The 21,195-nt window shown below is 35.6% G+C and overlaps 1 protein-coding gene across 2 annotated transcripts; it reads left to right on the top strand.

Annotated features, from left to right (window-relative positions):
• Positions 1 to 3,383: 3,383 nt before the first annotated feature.
• LOC141653799 (phospholipase D beta 1-like) lies at positions 3,384 to 9,805 on the top strand. Of its 2 annotated transcripts, none has more exons than XM_074461652.1 (11): positions 3,384 to 3,707; positions 3,843 to 4,878; positions 5,271 to 5,387; positions 5,520 to 5,714; positions 6,650 to 6,898; positions 6,989 to 7,057; positions 7,147 to 7,294; positions 7,475 to 7,623; positions 7,709 to 7,885; positions 8,222 to 8,419; positions 9,372 to 9,805. In XM_074461652.1, exons 2-11 carry the CDS (start codon positions 3,934 to 3,936, stop codon positions 9,663 to 9,665), a joined length of 2,541 nt encoding a protein of 846 aa, XP_074317753.1. In that variant the 5' UTR covers positions 3,384 to 3,707; positions 3,843 to 3,933; the 3' UTR covers positions 9,666 to 9,805. The 2 variants fall into 2 exon arrangements, with proteins under 2 accessions (XP_074317753.1, XP_074317754.1); XM_074461653.1 differs by having other exon boundaries at positions 3,389 to 3,707; positions 8,304 to 8,419.
• Positions 9,806 to 21,195: the final 11,390 nt, after the last annotated feature.

Here is a 21,195-nt window from a genome sequence, read left to right as displayed (position 1 = left end):
TTAAAAAATAAATCATGACGGAGTATTTACTTGGAGTATAAAACTCGGCAATTTAACTAATGTAGTGTGTCATGAAATTTTTCAATTTTTAGAATAACTTGCATATGTTAAAGTTGATTATTAGATTATATTTCTTTTATCCGGATGTAAAGTTTTTTATGTATGCAATTTTTATTTACAAGAGTAGATTACGTTATTTTCTCATAAACCAGTGCATGTGAACACGTGTTTGTAACAAATTTAAACATTAATTATGTAGATCGTTGATTTAGACCAACTAGATAAGTACAATAGAAATGCAAAAAAAAAAAAAAAATATACATCCAAATTTATTAATACCGGCCCAAATACATACCCGTACAATTTTGCACGGATTTAAAACTAGTATTTTTTTAGTTCTAATGCATTTTACTTTTGCTTCGTTTAGCACACTTGACCCATCTTTAGTTTAACACGGATACTTTCGCTTAAATGATAATTTGTGTCTAAATAATTGTCAATTATTTTAATTATTTGTTTAAGTAGGCATTTAAATGGATTATATATATAATTCTTTTAATTATTTGTTTAAGTAGGTATTTAAATGGATAACATATTGAGCTCAAAAAGTGTTATAAACATGTGTTAAGTGTTAACACTATATAACATGTGTTGATACTAAATGCGTGCAATTTTACATGGATTGAACATTTGTAAGTTTTAATTTGTGCAATTTTTACACAGGTTTAACCATCATTATTATTATTAGGGGCGTCCTCAGGTAAATGGTGGCCCGGTGCTGGTGCACCATAAAAAAAAATGAGGCCCTAAACATGTCGAGGTTTGTATGGACTTTTATCGGTAAAACTTATAAATTCAGTGGCCAAAACTGGAGGCCCAGTTCCACCGCCAGTGGTCGCCCGGGGTATTAGACGCCCCTGATTTATTATAAAGGAAATAGAGTATAAAATATTCATGTATATTTATTAAGAATTTGTTTATGTTAAACAATTTAACAATATTCCTAAAAACACACCCGTGCAATTTGCACGGGATCAAAACTAGTTTTTTTTAAATTATTTCCCTCATAATGCACTCTTATCAAAAATTGCTTCAAAACTTCAATTTAGGTGACTTATTTTATCTGTTTTTGAACTTATTAACCATTGTTATACATTTCAAAGTATAAATTGGCTAAGCCACAAACGTAATAAGTTCATAAAATAGACGGAATAAGTGACTTAAGTTAGAGTTTGAAGCAATTTTTGATAAAGGTGCATTTTGAGGGAGTAATTTAAAAAAAATATATATAAAAGAGAGTTATTTTAGAAAACTGATATGTAAAAGGGAGTAATTGTTAATTGACTCTAATTAATTTAGTGTTCGTGCTAAATTTAATTTAGGGTTTGTGTTAATTGGTGATGGAGGGAAGGTGGAAGGATGGTGGTTAGGGATGTCAATTTCACCCGAACCCGCCCAAATCCGATCCACCCGAGGTAAATAAATGGATGAAAACCCGACTTAAATGGATGAAAGGCGGGTGACGGGTGAGTCGGGTGACGGGTCGGGTCGGATTCGGGTGAAGTGTTTCCACCCGTCACCCGATCCATCACCCGGTTGTTCTCTGTTTTTCTGAAAAATTTCTAGTACATATAGGCGATTAAAAAAACCTAGCCTATAAATTTTCCCACAGCTTCCTTCCTTTCACTCTTTTTTATTTCCTCTCTATTTTTCTTCACTTTCTCCGTGTCTCTAATCTACTTAAAAAAAATTCTTTTATGGTTCGGCACTTCCTGAGGTTCAAGTTTTTTTCCCATTCTTCTACACTTTCCTCATTTTCATTAAATTTGTTTTCAAACATTCAAATTTTATAATTGAAATTTTAGATCTGCACAAACAGGAAGATAATTTTTCAAAACTAAGTTCGCCGTTATTGATCAATTTCGAACCAGATCTTCTTCATCTGTCTGAGCGATTAAAGGTCGACAGTGGTAGTCAGCACCATGGATTGTATTTGTGCTCGTGTTGTTTAGATCTTGATTGTACAGTGATGGTGTGGGTGGAGCATGAGAGAGATAGGTGGTGTATTTCCGTTTCATTAATTTAAGTGGGATGTTAACAAGTTGATTAAAAATTTGGAACATGTAAATCACTTGAATCATTTTTAAGTAACTGCATATGAAACAAGAAGTACTACATAGTACGGAGTAATTTATAACAATGTTTTGGTTGGAAAAAAATCAAGTTAAAAACTAATTTATTGATAATCCGTTTATCACCCGAACCACCCGTTTCACCCGCGGATGACGGGTGGATTGGATATGGATGATGGCTTTCACGGATGACGGGTGGATCGGGTGGAGAAATTTTAGTCGGGTGATGGATCGGGTGAGGCTCCACCCGACCCGAACCCGATCCATTGACATCCCTAATGGTGGTTGGTATGGACTTTCCAGCGCGTCGCCGGCGAGAATGGCTGGCATCTCTGACGAGAGGGGCCGGAGATGATCCCACGACCACAAAGGGCATGTGAGAGCATATTTTAATTTTAAAACGATAATAAAGGCGTAGCTCTACCCATAGACCCATAGTTAGGGCAGTTAAACCAACCCTTATACGTGCCCCGAAGATTTATTCATTTAACCGTAGATTAGAGCTAACAGGTCAGATATGTGTGGGGGTTGTCAGTGCTAAAGGGTTTAACTTGGTTTTGTTAAGTATACCAGGTAAGCCACCCGAAAGTGACATATTCGAAGTCTAAAAGGTAGAGCCTCACGTCATAAGCACTCCACCAAATTGCTCTTGGAGAAACTTGAACTTTAGTCACTTGGAAATTCAACATTTCCACCCAAGTCTTAAGTACTAAACATCATATGGGCATTTATTTAAGAAATTTATTTATGTAGTATATGTGATTTTTTTCCTTTTAAATAATATTTAAGTTATACGTTTATTTATAAAAATAATTTATCAACATAATCCCTCCATTATTTTATATATGACGTTTTCTTTTTACGAACATTATATAAAAATATACTCTAGAAAAAATTAAGAAAATTATATCATTAGATTCGTCATAAAATTTGCTTTCAAAAGAGTATACATTTCATATTATTATCTTATATATTTTGAGAGATATTGAAGAGAGAACTGAGTGTCTCGTGAGAATGACATATATAAAATAATGGAGGGCGTAATATATTACTTGCTATTAATGATTTGTTTTATTTTTTTCATGCAAATTTTATTTGGATTACATTTATTTGTAAAAATAATTTATTATGTGGTAGATATATGTGATGAGTAAATTAGAAAAAAAAAATAAAAAAAAATAAAGAGAGATGAGAGAAAATAAAAAGGTATAATCGTGGTATTAATAACAATGTATGACACGGGTCTATACTGTTTTGAGTAACCAAGTCTTGAGAGGGAAAGAGAGAACTCGTTTTTGTGTTTCTTATGGGAAGTGGTGGAAAAGAAGTGACGAAAATGCTTTGCCAAACAAGTAAGCTGATTGTCATGTTCATGGCTTCCCACTTTCTTTCAATCATTCAAATCTTTGAATTTTTTATTTATAAAGATTCAGACTTTCATATCAATAATTTGAGTTATCCAACATGCCATTGCTATTTGGTTTACCAGTCAATCAAAAAGTTGTTACCTGCGTAACCGTTATTTGGTCCTGTGGTTCTGACCTTCATTTACCACCATTTTTGCTGCAAAATCAGGTATCTGAACATTTCTGCTGTCTGTTTTCCTTAATTCCTATTACATTGATTTTGCATTCAATCTTTTGAGCTATAATTATACCTGTTGACCTGTTTTGAGTATTAATCTACATTAAACCCTTGTGTTGGTGTCAGAGGAGGCACAAGCCACTACAATTTAAGTGGTGGGCGAATCGAACCTGTGACCTATTGTCCACGAGCCTCGGTGTCCATTGTCTGGAAAAATATGTCCCCTTTTCGTCGTGGACATACCCCCTCATCTGACAGTTCTGGGCATGGACAAGACAGTCAATTTGTGAGTTTTCAAACATCTGAAGGGTCTTTGAAAGTAATGAGATTACATGGGCATTTGGACATTTGGGTTAAGGAGGCCAAAAATCTCCCCAATTTGGACCAGCTTCACAAAACCCTTAATGATTTATTCAGGGGTTTGTCCCTAAAGGGCATATCAGATAGGTCAGCTAGTGATCCTTATGTGAATGTTTCTTTGGCGGGTGCTATCGTGGCAAGAACTTTTGTCATGAGGAATGATGAGAACCCGGTATGGATGCAACATTTCTTTGTGCCTGTAGCACATAACGCGGCAGAATTGCATTTTGTTGTCAAGGATGACGATGTTATAGGTTCTGAGGTTATAGGAGCTGTAGGTATCCCAGTAATGGAGCTATATGATGGTGCTAGAATCGAGGGAACCTTTCCAATTGTTAAAGCTAGTGGTAATAACTGGGAGAATGGAGCTCAGTTGAGTCTTTCTGTCCAATATATTCCAGTGGAGAGAATGACAATGTACAACTTGGGTGTTGGTCCTGGTCCCGAGTATCATGGTGTTCCAAAGACATTTTTCCCTCTCAGAAAAGGGAATATGGTTACCCTTTACCAAGATGCCCATGTGGAAGATGGTATGCTTCCTGATGTTAGGCTCGACCACCATGTACCTTATAGCCATGGGAAATGCTGGCGTGACATCTTCAATTCTATTTCTCATGCTCGTCGTTTAGTGTATATTACAGGGTGGTCTGTAACCCACCTTGTCAAAATGGTTCGCTATGCTCAAGATGCCTCAGGTGTAACTTTGGGAGCCCTTCTTAAATCGAAGTCTCAAGAGGGAGTAAGAGTTCTTCTTCTTTTGTGGGATGATCCTACGTCTAAGAGAATTTGTCATTTCACTACTGTAAGTAGAAACTCCCCTACTCTGGTCATTACTGTATGTTTTTAAAGTTTATATAAAATTTGTGTTTCTTTCATTCAATGTAGTGTTATATGATTTTATTCAAATAAATACTAGGCTACCGAAGCTAGTCAATCTGAATGGCAATTGGCAAGTGTTCTCATCCCTGAGTTTTCAGGGTTTCTATTCTGACATTTGTAAATAAAAAGAAACCAAAGTTGTGACAGGTGTTCCCATTGATTTGCCTTCATTACCTGAAAGGAGACTCCCCAACTATTGTTAGGGGACACTCCTGGTCTAATCAATGTCTATTAGGCTTATGTTTAATGTCTGCTTCTATTTCCTTGATTCTGATCTTTCGGATCTTGTTATCGATTAACATTTCCAATTTATAGGAAGGCCTGTTAGCGACAAATGATGAAGTGACTTACAATTTCTTCAAAGGCTCATCAGTGCACGTAATACTTTGCCCTCGATCAGGTGGCAAAGGGCACAGTTTGATCAGAAAACAGGTATAATATGCGCCAATGCACAGGATTTATCATGTGCAACTTATAGTAAATGATGTCAAGTCTATGAAAACCAAGCAACTTATCTGGAAAAATGCACTTATATTTTCCTTCCGTTTTTTGTTTTGTCATTAGGAAGCTGGAGCCATCTATACTCATCACCAAAAAACTGTAATCGTAGATGCTGATGCAGGTCATTACAAGAGAAAGATCATAGCTTTTCTTGGAGGGCTAGATCTTTGTGGGGGACGGTATGATACTCCACAACATTCTCTCTTCAGAACATTGGAAACCGTACACAAGGATGACTATCATCAACCCAATTTCACTGTAATCATTGTCCTCTTCTCTTCGACAGATATTTCTAGTTATACCATTTCTGAAGTCAAGAGTAATCTATTACTGGCATAAGATCTCTTAATTTCATATAATCTCTCATGCTAAATCCATTGCTTTGGTTCATTGTTCATTAACTAGTTCCTTGTCGAAATGTTGAATGAGATCAATATGAGGACTAGTACTAGAATAATTTATGTGGTTGCCGTTAATAAAATACTCCCTCCGTCGTGGTCATTTGTTGTCCTATTCCATTTTAGGGTGTCTCAGTCAATTGTTGTACTTTCTATTTTAGGATTTCATTTGATGATCAATTTGATCATCCACACTCAATTTGGGCCACTTCGTAATCAATTTCTTTTAGTTTTTCTAAAAAATGATATTATAAATCATTACAAATTTATACTGTGACTATGGTGAGACCCAATGATACTCGACAATTATCGAGTTATACAGTATAATCATATTAAGTTTATAGACACTAATGTTATAGTTTAATTGTTGGATTTGCTCAAGCAAAACTATTAAGAAAGGTGTTTGAAATTATAACTTTTGTTTTTGCAATACGCTTAGTAGCTTAAAGTCGCTAGTGGCCAAGAAAAAAAGAAAAGAAAAGAGAAATACCATTTTTCTATGTAATATACTCCGTAATACTTGGGGCCTCACATAAAATTTGGAACTGGGCCACCGAATATTATTTGACGGCCCTGACAAAGGGATTACTTGATCTGCACTCTTTATAAAGGATAAAAGAAAGTATGTTTAGCCTTTCAGATATTGAAATTAAAATTTAAAGTATTCATCATTGAATCATTGGAAATGTCATTTGTCTCTTAGTCACGGGTCATGAATTCAGGATACGAAACAATAGTACCACCTTTATTAATCACTCCAGCTTCTTTACGTAATTCTTGTGCTCCATTTGACAGGGTTCCACAAATGGCTGCCCAAGAGAGCCGTGGCATGATTTGCACTGTCAAATTGATGGACCGGCTGCATATGATGTGCTAGCTAATTTTGAGGATCGCTGGTTAAAGGCTACGAAGCCTCGTGGGCTTCAAAAGATGAGTAGATCTCATGATGATCATTTGCTTAAAATCGATCATATTACTGACATGATTGGATTCGAGGATGCTATTAGCCGGAGTGTCGAAGATAACGAATCATGGCATGTTCAAGTAATTTCTCATAGTCCTTAGCCTTGAATTTTCTTGTACCTATATAGATTGTGATAATTTGTAACCCTTGTCTGATTTCTTACATTCAAGGTCTTCCGGTCAATTGACTCCAACTCTGTGAAAGGATTTCCAAAGGACCCGAAATATGGGACACAGTGGGTTAGAAAATTTTCTTCTGTCAAATTCCATGTTCACACCTCTCCCAAGCTTCACGTTGGTTTATTAAGTTTTGATCTTTATATGAACAGAACCTTTTCTGCGGAAAAAATGTACTCATAGACATGAGTATACATGTGGCATATGTTCATGCTATCCGTTCTGCTCAACATTTCATTTACATTGAAAATCAGTACTTTCTAGGCTCCTCATTTGCTTGGGATTCTTACCGAGACTTGGGTGAGCTACTATTATCTTGTGCTTAAGATGTGATTCATTCTTGCTTCAGATAATATGTTATGAATATGATATTGTTTTTGTGATACTATGTTGTCTGATACTTTACACTTGCAGCTGAATATTGACAATCAAGGTTTTGTATTATATGTCCTTACTTTTTTTTGTTTTTATCATTCACAGGTGCAAATAATTTGATACCTATTGAAATTGCTCTGAAGGTTGCTAGCAAAATCAGAGCAAACGAAAGATTTGCTGTATATGTAATCATTCCAATGTGGCCAGAGGGTGATCCTAAAGGCCTTGCCATGCAGAGGATTCTGTTTTGGCAGGTACGACATAGATTATACAGATTTAAGCTCCTGTTTTTAACCATGCTTCTTGTTGCTTATGTGCTGAGCCTTTCTGTGAATGAAGTACAAGACAATGCAAATGATGTATGGGATAATCTACAAGGCGTTAGAAGAAACAGGAATGGAAAACACATATGAGCCTCAAGACTTTCTGAATTTCTTCTGTTTAGGAAACGGTGAGGCATCAGATGAAAATGGTACAAGAAATACTGCTAGTTCGACAAATGAAAATACTCCCCAGGTATATTATCATTATATCTCTTTTCCATTTCCAAACAATTACAGTTCTTATACTCTGGCGTTGCGGTAGTCCTCAAGGCATTGGTAATAGGAATAATTATAATAGTTGGGCCTCAACCATCACCGCCCAACTATTATAATTATTCCTATTAATTGGGACAATGTTGCATTTGCGGTAGCCCTCTAGGCATTGGGACAATGTTGCATTTTTCGACATTTCTTGTACTCTGGCATTATTTGATGCTGGTCTAGAAAGATAATATTCTCTTTTACAAAAAAATACTAAATTGTGTTTGATACTGTAAATCTGAAAAGAGATCAAACTTGGCTAAAATAGGCACTTACGAAGACGAATCGAAGATTTATGATATATGTTCACTCGAAAGGCATGATTGTGGATGATGAATACGTCATTTTAGGTTCCGCTAACATCAACCAGCGATCTATGGCTGGCACTCGAGATACTGAAATTGCAATGGGTGCGTATCAGCCACACTATACTTGGGCTACCAAACATTCTCATCCACAGGGACAGGTATGATCTCTTCATATTGCTTTGGGGTTATCTTTCAGTCACTCTACTTGCCATATTACTATATTAGTAGCACACTATAGCCACTCCAAACATCTTGGCTGCCTGCTAATTGGAGCGACAAAAACGACTCTGAAACACAATGCAGGGGACTAATGTGCCAAATCAAATTCAGTAATGTGGCATAATAGATGTATCACAAACTCTCATACAAGACAAGCTTATTTGAACTGATGGTCTTGCCATATTTAGCTTTGTAAGCTGACTCGTATTTTAGCAATGCTGGGTATTAGAAGGTGCAACTGGTGAAATGGAACAAAGCCCGTAATTTGAGGACCCATGTAGCTCTGAATTTTAGTGTATAGAACTATAGCATGCATAAGCATTATATACATCATTCCAGGACAGTGTTAGTTTGTTTTGCATTTGGGTTTTTCGGCAGTGTGAGTCGTGTGACCGATGAGAGATTAGACTCTAGGCCAGCAAATCAGGCGTTCTGGTCGGATCATTTCGGATGTGCTGCTTTTGTGTCATTTCGCGCTTGTGTTGAGTTTGTTTTTAGATCTGTGGTAATTGGTTTAGTCAATCGGGTTCTTTTTAGGGTCGTAATTCTTAAGGTTTTGTTTTCAACAAGTCATTTTAGGCCGTTTACGACTAGGTCATTACGGTTTGGGTTGTGTTAGAGTATAAAACCGATATTGGGAGTCCAACCATCAGCTTAAGCTTTTGGTTGAGATGGTTTCTTAACAGGTTGTTTTCTTGCTGAGTTGTACTAGTTCGGGTTGAGGTCTACTTCAGTTCGATTATTTTGGGTTGAGGTCAGGTCAATATGGGCAGAGCAAGGGTTAAATAGACCTGTGTCCGAATATTGACACATCACGTATTGTATCTTTCTTGGCTGTCCTTTTTAACTTCCAAATAGTGTTCACATCTCATGAAAACACCATAACTGCAGGTATATGGATACAGGATGTCATTGTGGGCGGAGCACCTAGGGATGGTGGACGATTCTTTTCGAAATCCTGAGAGCCTCGAGTGTGTGAGAAAAGTAAGAGGTATGGCTGTGCAGAATTGGGAACAATTTGTATCCGATGAGGTGACAGAAATGAAGGGCCACCTTCTCAAGTACCCTCTTCAAGTAGATCAAACAGGGAATGTGAGCCCTCTCCCTGGTTCTGAGACATTCCCAGATTTGGGTGGGAAGGTCATGGGTACTTTCTCTGGTCTTCAGGAAAACCTCACCATTTGAACTAGGCTCCTCCGTATATGATACTCGGATCCGTGGTGATTAGTTTAGAGAAAATCACCTAGGATTCAAGTTACAATAACAAAGAAAATGGAGGAAAAATGAGAAAGATGAATGAGGTGATTGATCATAAAATCTTATTACTTGCTTCTTTCCGTCTCGACCGATAGTTATCTACTTATTTTTTGGATACTAATCAATTGTATCTATTTCCACGTTTTACAAAATTGTGGGTCATCTCTATGTGCAAGTTGGAAATTGTGTTTTGTATGGTTCACAATCACTATTTCTCTTCCGCCCGAGTTTTTATGGAAAAAATTAGTAAGTGAATAATTGTCAATAGACTTGGAGGAAATACAATTGGTCTGAATTGAGCATGACACTTAAACCTTAGTAAAAATATGGATTTAGTATGTTCATATGTTAAGACGATGTGAATAACGACAATTACTTATTTTAAGTTTCAAAAATATTTTATTTTGTACACAAAAATATCAAATGAATAAATGGGTTAGTGTTGCCCTAAGCTGATAAGCTTGGGTTGCACTGGGTTGAGTGACCCGACCATCGCACATTGGGCTAAATTGATTTTGTTTTTTGAACTTGGCGAATTGATGACAAAAATGGGCTTGAACGAAATTATTGTAGTTTTTAAAGATAATACCAAAAATTTAATTTTGATTTTTTTTTTCGAACTTTACAATAATTAGGTTGTCGGGAAATTAGAGTTCTTTAGTTGAAGTCCCCATCCCCTTCTTCTTGTTCTCCTACATCAACACTTCCATATTTGGGTGAGGTTGATGCGGCAGATGATCCCGATGGTGCCATTAACTCATCTTTTACATGTTCGTCCTCTAACTCTTTAGCTCCTTGATGTCTTTTTTTTTTGCTGTTTGAGCTGAATCTTTCTTGCAAACATACATTTTTCAAGGTGTTGCGAGCCAAATTTGACCTCTTTTCATCAAATATTCTTCTTTCTGCATTGTATGCTGACTTAGACGCAATGATAGACGCATGAACAATAAGTATATCCTTAGCTATTTTGAAAGTAAAGGGAGATAGCATGTATGGACTCTCCACCAATAATGAATATCGATGGATTCATTGGTGTTTATGTGGTTAATCGACAGGTACGCATCGACATTATATGCGCTTGAAGGGACAAAATAATAGAAGACGCTTTTGTTTTTTAAAGATCAATGAAGCTAGCTGAATCATACGATTTGTTAGTTGATGCTCTGAAAATGCACGTGGTGCCCTTGAAGTTTCGATTTTTGCCCGAAATACCCAATTTTTTGTTCCGGAAAATTTCAAGAGACTATAACTCGTGTCTACGAGTTCAGAAAGTGATAATTTTTTTTTTTCAAATCGATTATCTTTCCGAGAACTACGATTTGAAAAAAAAATTGTCGTATTTGGATCCCGTGGCTAGGAGTTTTTGTACGTCAAAGTTTTTTTACCGAACAAACTTTGAGTGACCATATCTCTTGGTCACGAATTCCAAACTCGACAAATTTTTTTTTTAAGTCGTAATTCTCGAAAAGATAATCAATTTGGAAAAACAAATCGTTACTTTCTGAGCTCGTAAACACGAGTTATAGCCTCTTAAAGTTTTCCGGATCAAAAAATTGGGTATTTCGGGCAAAATATCAAAGTTCAAGGGCACCGCGTGCATTTTCCGTACAAATTATGTAATTAATGCAATATTGAGACATCATAATCATGTCGACTTTGATGTCACAATCAAAACCCAAAGTCTTATAATAAAAATCTAGCATATATGTTAAAACTTTTATTTTTAATAGTTGGGTCAAATAATAATGTTAGTGAAGTATGTTGTAGGAAAAATAATAAAATAATATAGCTAATGATAGATCTAGGTCTTGTATAAAGACAAAAGAAAAAAAAAACAAAAAGGTAAAAAAAACAAAAAAAAATTAGACAATCTCTCCCATTTATGCACACAAATAAGACTATACATCCAGATGCCAATACAAATCTAATTGAGCTTATATGCAATTTTTTCGAGCTTTTAAAAATTTTGACTTACATTTTAATTTTTTAGGTGTTAAAATTAAAATCTAATTGACTTTATATATATTATTTTTGAATTTCAATATAATATTTTGAGTTAAATTTTTTTATAAAGGTGTTTAGATTCTTTTCAATAAAGTTCGTAAAATTACATATAAGCTCAAATCCTTTGCTATAAAGCTCCAAATCTATACTAACGGATGTATATAATTGATTGTATAATCCACTAATTGATTTATGCATTCCACAAGTTTCAGGGGGAACGCATAGAACGGATGTAGGACCATACTACTATACAACAGCCAAACTTAAAAACTCCAACTACAACCAATGGGAACAGCACACATGTCTTGACAAGGAGGGATGCTATATTTTTCCTCAACTTTGGATTTTGTTTATTTGTAAGAATGAATTTATATTTTATTTTACAACAACAACAACAACATCAGAGCCTTAATCCCAAAATGATTTGGGATCGGCTGACATGAATCATCATTTCGAACCGTCCATGGGTGAACGCACGCCTCAAAATGCGAATAAAAAAAGGGAAGATGAAAAACAAAAAGGGAGAACGAAAATGTAATGGAACGTCAAGGTGAACTTAGGGGTTTTAAAATCGAATTCCGTCTTTCTTTTATAAAAACTTAAAATTTAAATCGAGAGAAAAGATTAAAACGATTTTTTAAAAACCGAAATAGAGTTAAGGATCCGGAATGAACCAAAATCTATAGGAAAGTGGTTGTTGAAAAAGTGTGAAGTAAAGGAGAGAAAAATACATAAATTAATTTCTTTAAATTAAATAAATAAAAAAACACTAAATCTGTCAAAAAACATCAAATACTAAAAATCCACATGTATCCTTTCCCTCCATTGTGCCCTCTCCGTCACCATACTCTCCTCAAGCCCCAGAACTCTCATATCGTGCTCTATCACTCTCAACCATGTCTGTCTCGGTCTTCCCTCTCCCGCTCTAGGGACCTTTTCTTTTCTCCAAGTCTCCAGGCCTCCTAATCAAAAGCGTCCATAGGTCTCCTTCTCACATGGCCAAACCATCTTAGTCGGTTTTCCATCATCTTGTCCTCTATTGGCGCCACTTTTACCTTTTCCCTAATAACCTCATTCCTTAACCGATCTTTCCTTGTATGTCCGCACATCCACCTCAACATGCGCATCTCCGCCACACTCATCTTTTGAATGTGACAATGTTTCACGGCCCAACACTCGGAGCCGTAAAGTAGGGCAGGCCTAATTGCCGTGCGATAAAATTTTCCCTTTAATCTTTGGGGCATATCTTTATCGCATAGAAACCCTGAAACACTCTTCCATTTCAACCATCCCGCTTTAATTCTGTGAGCCACATCTCCGTCTAACTCCCCATCTTTTTTAATAATAGATCCTAGATATCTAAAGAAATCCGAACCCTCAACAACATTCCCATCGAAAATAATACTCCCCGCCTCTGTCGATCTCAACCCCGCCACCTTAGTGAACTGACACCTCAAATACTCGGTCTTACTCCCGCTCACTGAACCCACGAGTCTCTAAAGTCTGCCTCCACAATTCCAACTTTCTCTCCACCCCCTCTTTTGTCTCATCAATCAACACAATATCATCAGCAAACATCATACACCAAGGGATGTCGTCCTGAATATCCCTTGTCAACTCATCCATAACTATAGCAAAGAGAAAAGGGCTAAGTGCGGAACCTTGATGCACCCCGATGGTAATAGGAAATTCTTCCGTTCTCCCAACATTAGTGCGAACACTTGCACTAGCCCCCTCATACATGTCCTTTATGAGGTCAATATATTTTCGCGACACACCCTTTCTCGCCAAAGCCCACCAAAGTACTTCTCTTGGTACCCTATCATATGCCTTTTCCAAGTCAATAAAAACCATATGCAAATCCTTCTTCTTGTCCCGATGGTATTCCATCAACTGTCTCATGATAAAAATCGCATCCATAGTCGATCTCCCGGGCATAAATCCAAATTGGTTTTCCGAGATGTCTACATATCTCCTAAGCCTTTGCTCGATTACCCGCTCCCATAACTTCATTGTATGACTCATAAGTTTAATTCCCCGATAATTGGAACACTCTTGGACATCACCTTTGTTCTTGTACAAAGGGACAAGAGTGCTTTTCCTCCAAGCCGATGGCATCTTGTTGCTCCTCCAAATCTTGTTGAAGAGCATGGTTACCCATTCAATCCCTTTCTCCCCGAAGCACCTCCAAACTTCTATGGGTATACCATCCGGTCCCTCTGCTTTCTTTGACCCCATCTTCCTTAACGCCTTTCTAACTTCACTCTTTTGTATTCTACGCACAAATTCCCGATTAACCATGCTTGGTGTTACCTCTACATCCCCAAAACCTTGTTCCTGATGTCCATTGAATAAATTATCAAAGTAAGAACTCCATCTAGCCTTTATCTCGTTATCCTGAACCAGAACCTTGTCGTCCATATCTTTCACACACCTAACTCTCCCAATATCTCTCGTCTTTCGGTCTCTTATACGAGCCAGTTTATAGATATCCTTCTCTCCTTCTCTCGTGTCCAACCTCGCATACACTTCTTGGTTAACTTTTGCCCTCGCATCCCGTACGGCCTTTTTAGCGGCTCGTCTAGCCTCCTTGTACTTCTCAAAGTTCTCATCACTCATGCATTTCCCCAGAACCTTATAGCATTCACGTTTAGTCTTTATCGCTTGTCTCACCACATCGTTCCACCAAGATGTGTCCTTACTTGATGGTCTATTCCCTTTAGATTCCCCTAACACCTCCCTCGCCAAATCCTTTACAACATGCTCCAATTTATCCCACGCTGCATCAATATCTTTCTCCTCGCAATCCGACCAAATATCGCTACTTCCAACCTTATCCAAAAACACTTGTTGGTTTCCCCCTTGTAGCTTCCACCACTTGATCCGTGCCTCACCGATTATATTTCTCTTCCTCAAGTCTCTCTTACCCCGAAAATCAAGAACCACTAGTCTATGTTGTGTTGCGGCACTTTCCCCGGGTATGACCTTGCAATCGGTGTACTCTTTCCTCCACACATTCCTTACCAAAAGGAAGTCAATTTGACTAGCATTACCTCCACTTTTATAAGTCACCAAATGAGAATGTCTTTTCTCGAACCAAGTGTTCATTATACCCAAGTCATATGCCAAAGCAAAATCCAATATGTCACTTCCTGCTTCATTTCTCTCCCCGAACCCAAAACCCCCATGAATGTTCTCAAAGCCAACTCGACTAGTACCCACATGCCCATTGAGGTCACCACCAATGATCAATTTCTCTCCAATAGGGACTCGTTCTACAACCTCTTCCAAATCTTCCCAGAAGGCTCGTCGAAAAGAAGCATCCAAACCTACTTGAGGTGCGTAAGCACTTATAACCGTCACCACCTCATCCCCGACTACAAGCTTAATACTCATAATCCTATCACTCTTTCTCGATACTTCTACCACATCATCAATGTAATCTTTATCAATGACAATACCCACTCCATTACGACTTTTGTCTTTACCCGTGTACCAAAGCTTATAACCCCAAGGCGCTATCACCCTTGCTTTATCTCCGACCCACTTTGTCTCTTGTAGACACATTATATGCACTCTTCTCCTTTTCATAACCTCCCCTACCTCAGCTAATCTCCCTGTCAAAGAGCCAACATTCCACGTACCAAACCGTAACCTACTACCCTTCCTAAAATCACGTCCTGATTTCTTTACCCGCTCTTGACCATGCTTCCTAAATCCAAACCTATTTGACACCACACCCATACTTCGAGGTGGCGCGCCGCTTTTGGGCGACGACCTAACAACCCTTGCATATTTTTCACTACACCCGGGTCTAGAAGATGTAGCGCACCCTTGCCTATTTGACACCACCCCCAGATGTAAAGATGGCGCGTCGCTTCCGGGCGACGACCTAGCAACCCTCACATACTTTTCACTACACCCGGGTCTAAGAAGTGCAGCGCGTCGCTTCTGAGGAGACGCCCCAACGATGTTCAAATTCCGATTCATGTCCATAAAATGTGACTAAGTTTTTATGCTGGCTGCCACAGACCTACCGCAACCCTCCTCCTTTATCCGGGCTTGGGACCGGCAGCGAATGCCCGAAAACACTCACAGGCGGAGTTTTACATATTAAAAAAAAAAAAGTAAAAAATTTCATTAATATCAATGACTTTTCATTCCTTATAAATAGAGACCACATTTAATATACTTTAAAAAAAAATTGAATTTTACACTAATACCTTAAAAGATTTGCCCTTATCCAAATAAAATTATGATGTAACAATATAATAAAAATATATGATGTTAAATGAAGAACTTGGTTTAGGTAAGGCTTGATAAAATAACAAAATCAGGAGCTAGATCTTATAAGTAGGCTAAAAGATATATATTAGTATTTTAATGAAGAAACTAGATTTGCAGGAACAATTGATAAACATAGTCTAATACTCTAGTTAACCTAAGTATTTCGGCCACATTCTTTCATGATATATTAACAATTGAAATATGTTACGGAACAACTAAATTAAGGTTAGGTTCATATTTTGTGAACAAATGTCACAACCAAATTTAGAACTTATATATACTATTTGCAATTTTTTTATTGCAAATCATTAAGAAATTAAATAAAAATTAATTAATTTATCTAGATTTTAGTTATTTTTATAATTAGGTTTAATTAATAAAGATATTTGGGATTAGTGTAACGTTAAATCTAATTAAGAAAAATCCCAATTTTTATTCGATACACTTGTACATTTTTCCACATCTTATTCTTTTGTTCCCACCTTCATCTTTTCAATCTCATACACATGTTTCTTCTCTTCTTCTTTAAGGCAATTTACTTCTTCATTCAACACTTCTCTGCAAAAATCAACCAATTACAAACCCTAACTCCAATATATAAAAATCTGGAATTTAAAAAAGTTTTTAAATAAATCAATTGAACAAATTTAGTTTAGTAGAAATTGACATATAATGCAAATAAAATAAAGAAAATGATGAATTATTTTTACCTTCCAATTGAACTACTGTTGAGGATGAATATGAAACTAGAGAGAGAGAGAAAGAGAAGTGAGGCAAATTGAAGTTAGAAAACGATTCAACAAATTTGGGTAGGCAAATTGAAGTAAGAATAGTCATATAATAAGGCAAAGGGCAAAGTGGTCATAAAAAAATAATAATTATAATCATATTTCAATTTTGGACGAACTATTTTTTATTTTTTTTTTGCCGAAATCATTAAATGGGAGCAATTTTTTCCTTGTCTGTTTTTACTCTTTTAAGTGATGAAAAAAAGTCTTTAACACGTCATCGATCCGCGCTTGCTCATTTCCCTCCACTCGTTTACTGTCACGTCATTTTGAATCATAAGTGTGAAATCTGCCCATAACAGTACTCCATATTATTGAATCAGTAGTCTTAATTGCCTGACATTATCAAAAGAAAAAATAACATAATGTAGTCTTACCTTGTGTTTTACAGAAGCTAATTAACATAGTAGGAGTTTTCAGGAGTGTTGGGTTTTAGAGTGAAGTATATGAACGAAGATCCTTCGCAATTTAAGGCGCAACGTAGTCGTAGGGCAACTCTCCTTTGGCATATGAGACATTAACACAACAATGATGGTCTGGTTTCGACTTGACACCATTATTAGTCTAATCTTATGCCAAAAGAGATTTGCCCTATGACTACTTCCCTTATAGCCAAATATCATCACATTTATTATATCTCAAACACAATATATATGAGTAATATCAAGTAGTATTAATTACATGGATACATATATCTGTTGTAAGTTCAAAGTTAAGGCTTTAAATATATATATACTTGTATGTTCACTTATGCATTTATGGATGGGTTTTGTTGTGTAGAATAAACCATGGGATATTTAAGCGGGCAGCGGCATATGCTAAATCATCCAAAACGTAAACGGGCATATGCTAAGAGGTTATACCCTTATATTGATATCCGCTTTATACGATCTGCTTGATAACTCCATAAAGAGATGCTCGAAAAGTAAAACAGGAAAAGAACAAGCCTTTTTAGAGATGCCATATGTTTTGTTTTAAAGAAAGAAGCTTATACCTTGATCCATATAGGTATATTTGGGTCATATTCTTGCTTATTTCATAACTTTATTGGTTAACTAAAGTGACACTACAGATGTTTACGGTGTCCTATGTTTCCTAAAGCTCTAATGTGTTCTCTATTTCCTAAAGCTCTAATGTTTACTCTTCCATTTCCAAGTCCAACTTTGAAGAGTCCAACTTTTAAGACAATTTATCGAGTATAGTAATTAAACTATATATTTATGAATTAAATTTAAGTTTAGTTATTACTACTAAATAAAGTAATAAAGAACCAAAAAAAAGACAATAAAGAGGCACATCGGATTTTTTGAGTGGTTCAATCTCACAATCTGAGATCTACGTCCATTATTTCTCGGTAATAAATTTAGTACCTACCCCGAATTAGAAACTTGTTAACTTACTTGCGAAAGTAAGGCTAGACACTTAAAAACCGTCTCTCTCGTTATCAAGAGACAAAAATACTTAATCTATACTCTCTAGACCGTTTCTCTCGTTATAAAGAAACGATTCGTACCTCTCGTTATAAAGGAACTAGTAACACTCTTCGTCCTTCTTGTTATCAAAAAACTAAGCACACTCCTAGCACTTTCGTATGATGTTTGTATTTGTTTTAACTTTGTCAAGTATACCTTTTCAAAATAAAATCTTGCAAAGTTTTGCTTTCAAAAATCTCTTTTAAAATCTTAAAAACTTTACTCTCAATAAAATGCGTGCGAAAAGGTCTGTACCTGAAAATGATCTCTACAACAATTATTTATAGTGAAATGAGTTGTTGATTGTAATTTTAAAATATAAAATTATAAAATCACAAAATATCTTATGGAAATAAGAGAACGAAATTTGATCAATAAATCTCGAAATATGCGCGATATACACGGCTAATAATAGCCTTATATTTTTGAGATTTTAAGTCATTATTTTCAAAAAATTACACCATAAAAGACAACAATATTTTGAGTGAAATTTTGTCCAAATATTTCCGAAAATCTTGTCGATACTTTTTTTACATAATTTCTTGTCATTTATGATTTAATAATAGAAGGATTTTGTCCTACATAATTATTGAATAACCACAAGATATTTAAACAATAATTTTCCAAAATTAATGGGCCAAATTTCGGCACTATTAACGTGTAAGATGGACCGAAATTTTGCTGTTTATTTTCCATTAGTATCTATGCTCATTCATGGTCGAGTTTTACTCTTTTATGGATGTAAATTATCATAATACCTCTCATTTAACAGAAAAAAAAAAACAAAGAAACAAAACCAACGCAGTAACCCTTCCCTGCCACCACCACCTCCTTCCTCCATCCCTACCACCCTCACCCACATCTGCTACCACTATTGCCATCCTCGTGCATGCAACCACCGATATCGCCCATCACCAACCCTGACCCACGACCATAACCCTGTGGAGTGTCCCCGACAATAATGCGATCACATTGTTGATCATATTGAGATCACATGTCTAAATCTCATATTAAGAATACATGAGGGAAAGTAATAATACTTCATAGTCAACTGGTCCACGTATATCGGTAGTGATTGGCTGACTAGAGTTTGACGTTACTGTCGTACGACGGTGGTGACCAGTTGATCGCCTAAGGTCATACCTATAGGGTAATGCTCTTAATTGATTATTTAATTAATCGTATGCCGATACGGGTTAATTAAATTCCTTAAAATTGACAAGTGATTTTGTGAGTAAAATTACGTCTCTTATTGTAATTTGATTAAATAAGATTCGGTCTAAGTAATCGAATTGTTTTATTACTTAGATTAATTTATTGTTTATGAAACAATTAAAAATAGAATGAATAATTTATTGTAACCACATGTAGATGTGATTTATAATCATATGACCCATTTTGGTACAAGTACTTATGAATTACTAGTTATTTTTGTATGTGACATATTTTATTAATATGATGATTTTTAATAGTTAAAAATGCATTATAATGTAACATGTCATGTAACATGTCACATATGTCACAATTGACAAATGACAAAAATAAAATGGACCACCATTTTACATGGTAACCGAAATTAGGAGGGGCATTAAGGGTGTGTGTTGTTTAATTTATTTTATTCAACAAACACAATGATAACCCTAGGGCATAGCCTTACAAGGCTAACCATCTTGAGAAGATCAACCTAAAACTAGGGTTGCATGCCTAGTCTCTTGCAAAGAGCAAAAATGAAAAGCATTGGGCATGCTACCCAAGGCCAAAAATTTCGGCCACCCATAAGAGAAAAGAAAGAGTTTTCTCTTCAATGTATGATTATTCATTCTAGTCTTAATTTTTATAAGATGAAAAATTTTATATTCTCTCTAGTTTTTATAAAAGCTAAGGAGAAAAATAAACTCACATATTACTCCCTCTTGAACCGAAATTTCAAGAGATGAATAACAATTTATTTGTGTCATTTTAAGGTAGCTTTAGTTAATACTAGTTTTATATTAATTAAAACTATTAAGGGTGTTGCCTTGGTACAATCCTTGGGGGAGAGATTCTACACTTGAATCTTGTTCATCCATGAGAAAAGCTCAAGAACTAAGTAAGGTAGGTGACCTTACTAGTGCCCAAATATCCGAAACATCCAATGTAAGGAACCGATTTCTTTAATCTTATGTAATTGTTTTTGCATGCATGAGATCCTTAAGTTTTTATGACTAAAACTTTAAACCAAGATATGTGATATTTAAAATATGATTTCTCACAAGTGGTATCAGAGCACAAGGTTGTTGCATGCAAAATCGGGTTTGTTTTTCCGAGTTAATTAGTTAACAAATAAAGCTTGTTATTAAGGATTTATGAAGATAAATCACGAAATAATTTTGCATGTTAAAATTTTCTGGTCCTAAATGGATTTTAGGTCATATGGGATGATTTATGGATTTTATTTTTCATTATATATATTATTGGCATTAAAATGTGATTTTTATGAGAAAAATGTCATTTTTGGATGAAAAATAGCTAAACTTCGAATTTTTCCGTGATTTTTGGATATGATTTCAGAAATATAATCTACTGGTTGCATATTAAATTTCGTGAAAAACTAAGTTATTTTGCATAAAATTTGAATTTTATAAGTCAAAATCGAATTTAAAGGGTTTATTAGGTTAATATGAGTTATATTTCGAATCTGGTCATAAAAATTTTATATGTTGTCAAATGCATTTTTACTCAGTGTGTGTAAAAATCTTAGACGGATTGAACTCTTTATGCATGATTTATGAATTTTTGAGTAAAAGTTCAATAAATAGTGACTTTAATTAGCCTATAATGCTAAAACATATTTCATGACTTAAGAAAAACATCCAATGTTGCTTTTTATCCCACATTTCAGATCTAAAAGTGAAAAGTTAATTAAAA

Source organism: Silene latifolia, chromosome 4 (assembly GCF_048544455.1).
Source record: "Silene latifolia isolate original U9 population chromosome 4, ASM4854445v1, whole genome shotgun sequence".
In the NCBI taxonomy this organism is placed as follows: Eukaryota; Viridiplantae; Streptophyta; class Magnoliopsida; order Caryophyllales; family Caryophyllaceae; genus Silene; species Silene latifolia.
Note: the sequence above shows the minus strand (reverse complement) of the source record. Positions and strands in the feature narration are given on the sequence as shown.

Excerpts from the sequence above, each read along its gene's own strand:
- LOC141653799 (XM_074461652.1), top strand. The coding sequence starts at position 3,934 with ATGTCCCCTTTTCGTCGTGGACATACCCCCTCATCTGACAGTTCTGGG. Across the intron at positions 4,879-5,270 it reads GAATTTGTCATTTCACTACT|GAAGGCCTGTTAGCGACAAA; the intron begins GTAAGTAGAAAC and ends TCCAATTTATAG. Across the intron at positions 5,388-5,519 it reads ACAGTTTGATCAGAAAACAG|GAAGCTGGAGCCATCTATAC; the intron begins GTATAATATGCG and ends TTTTGTCATTAG.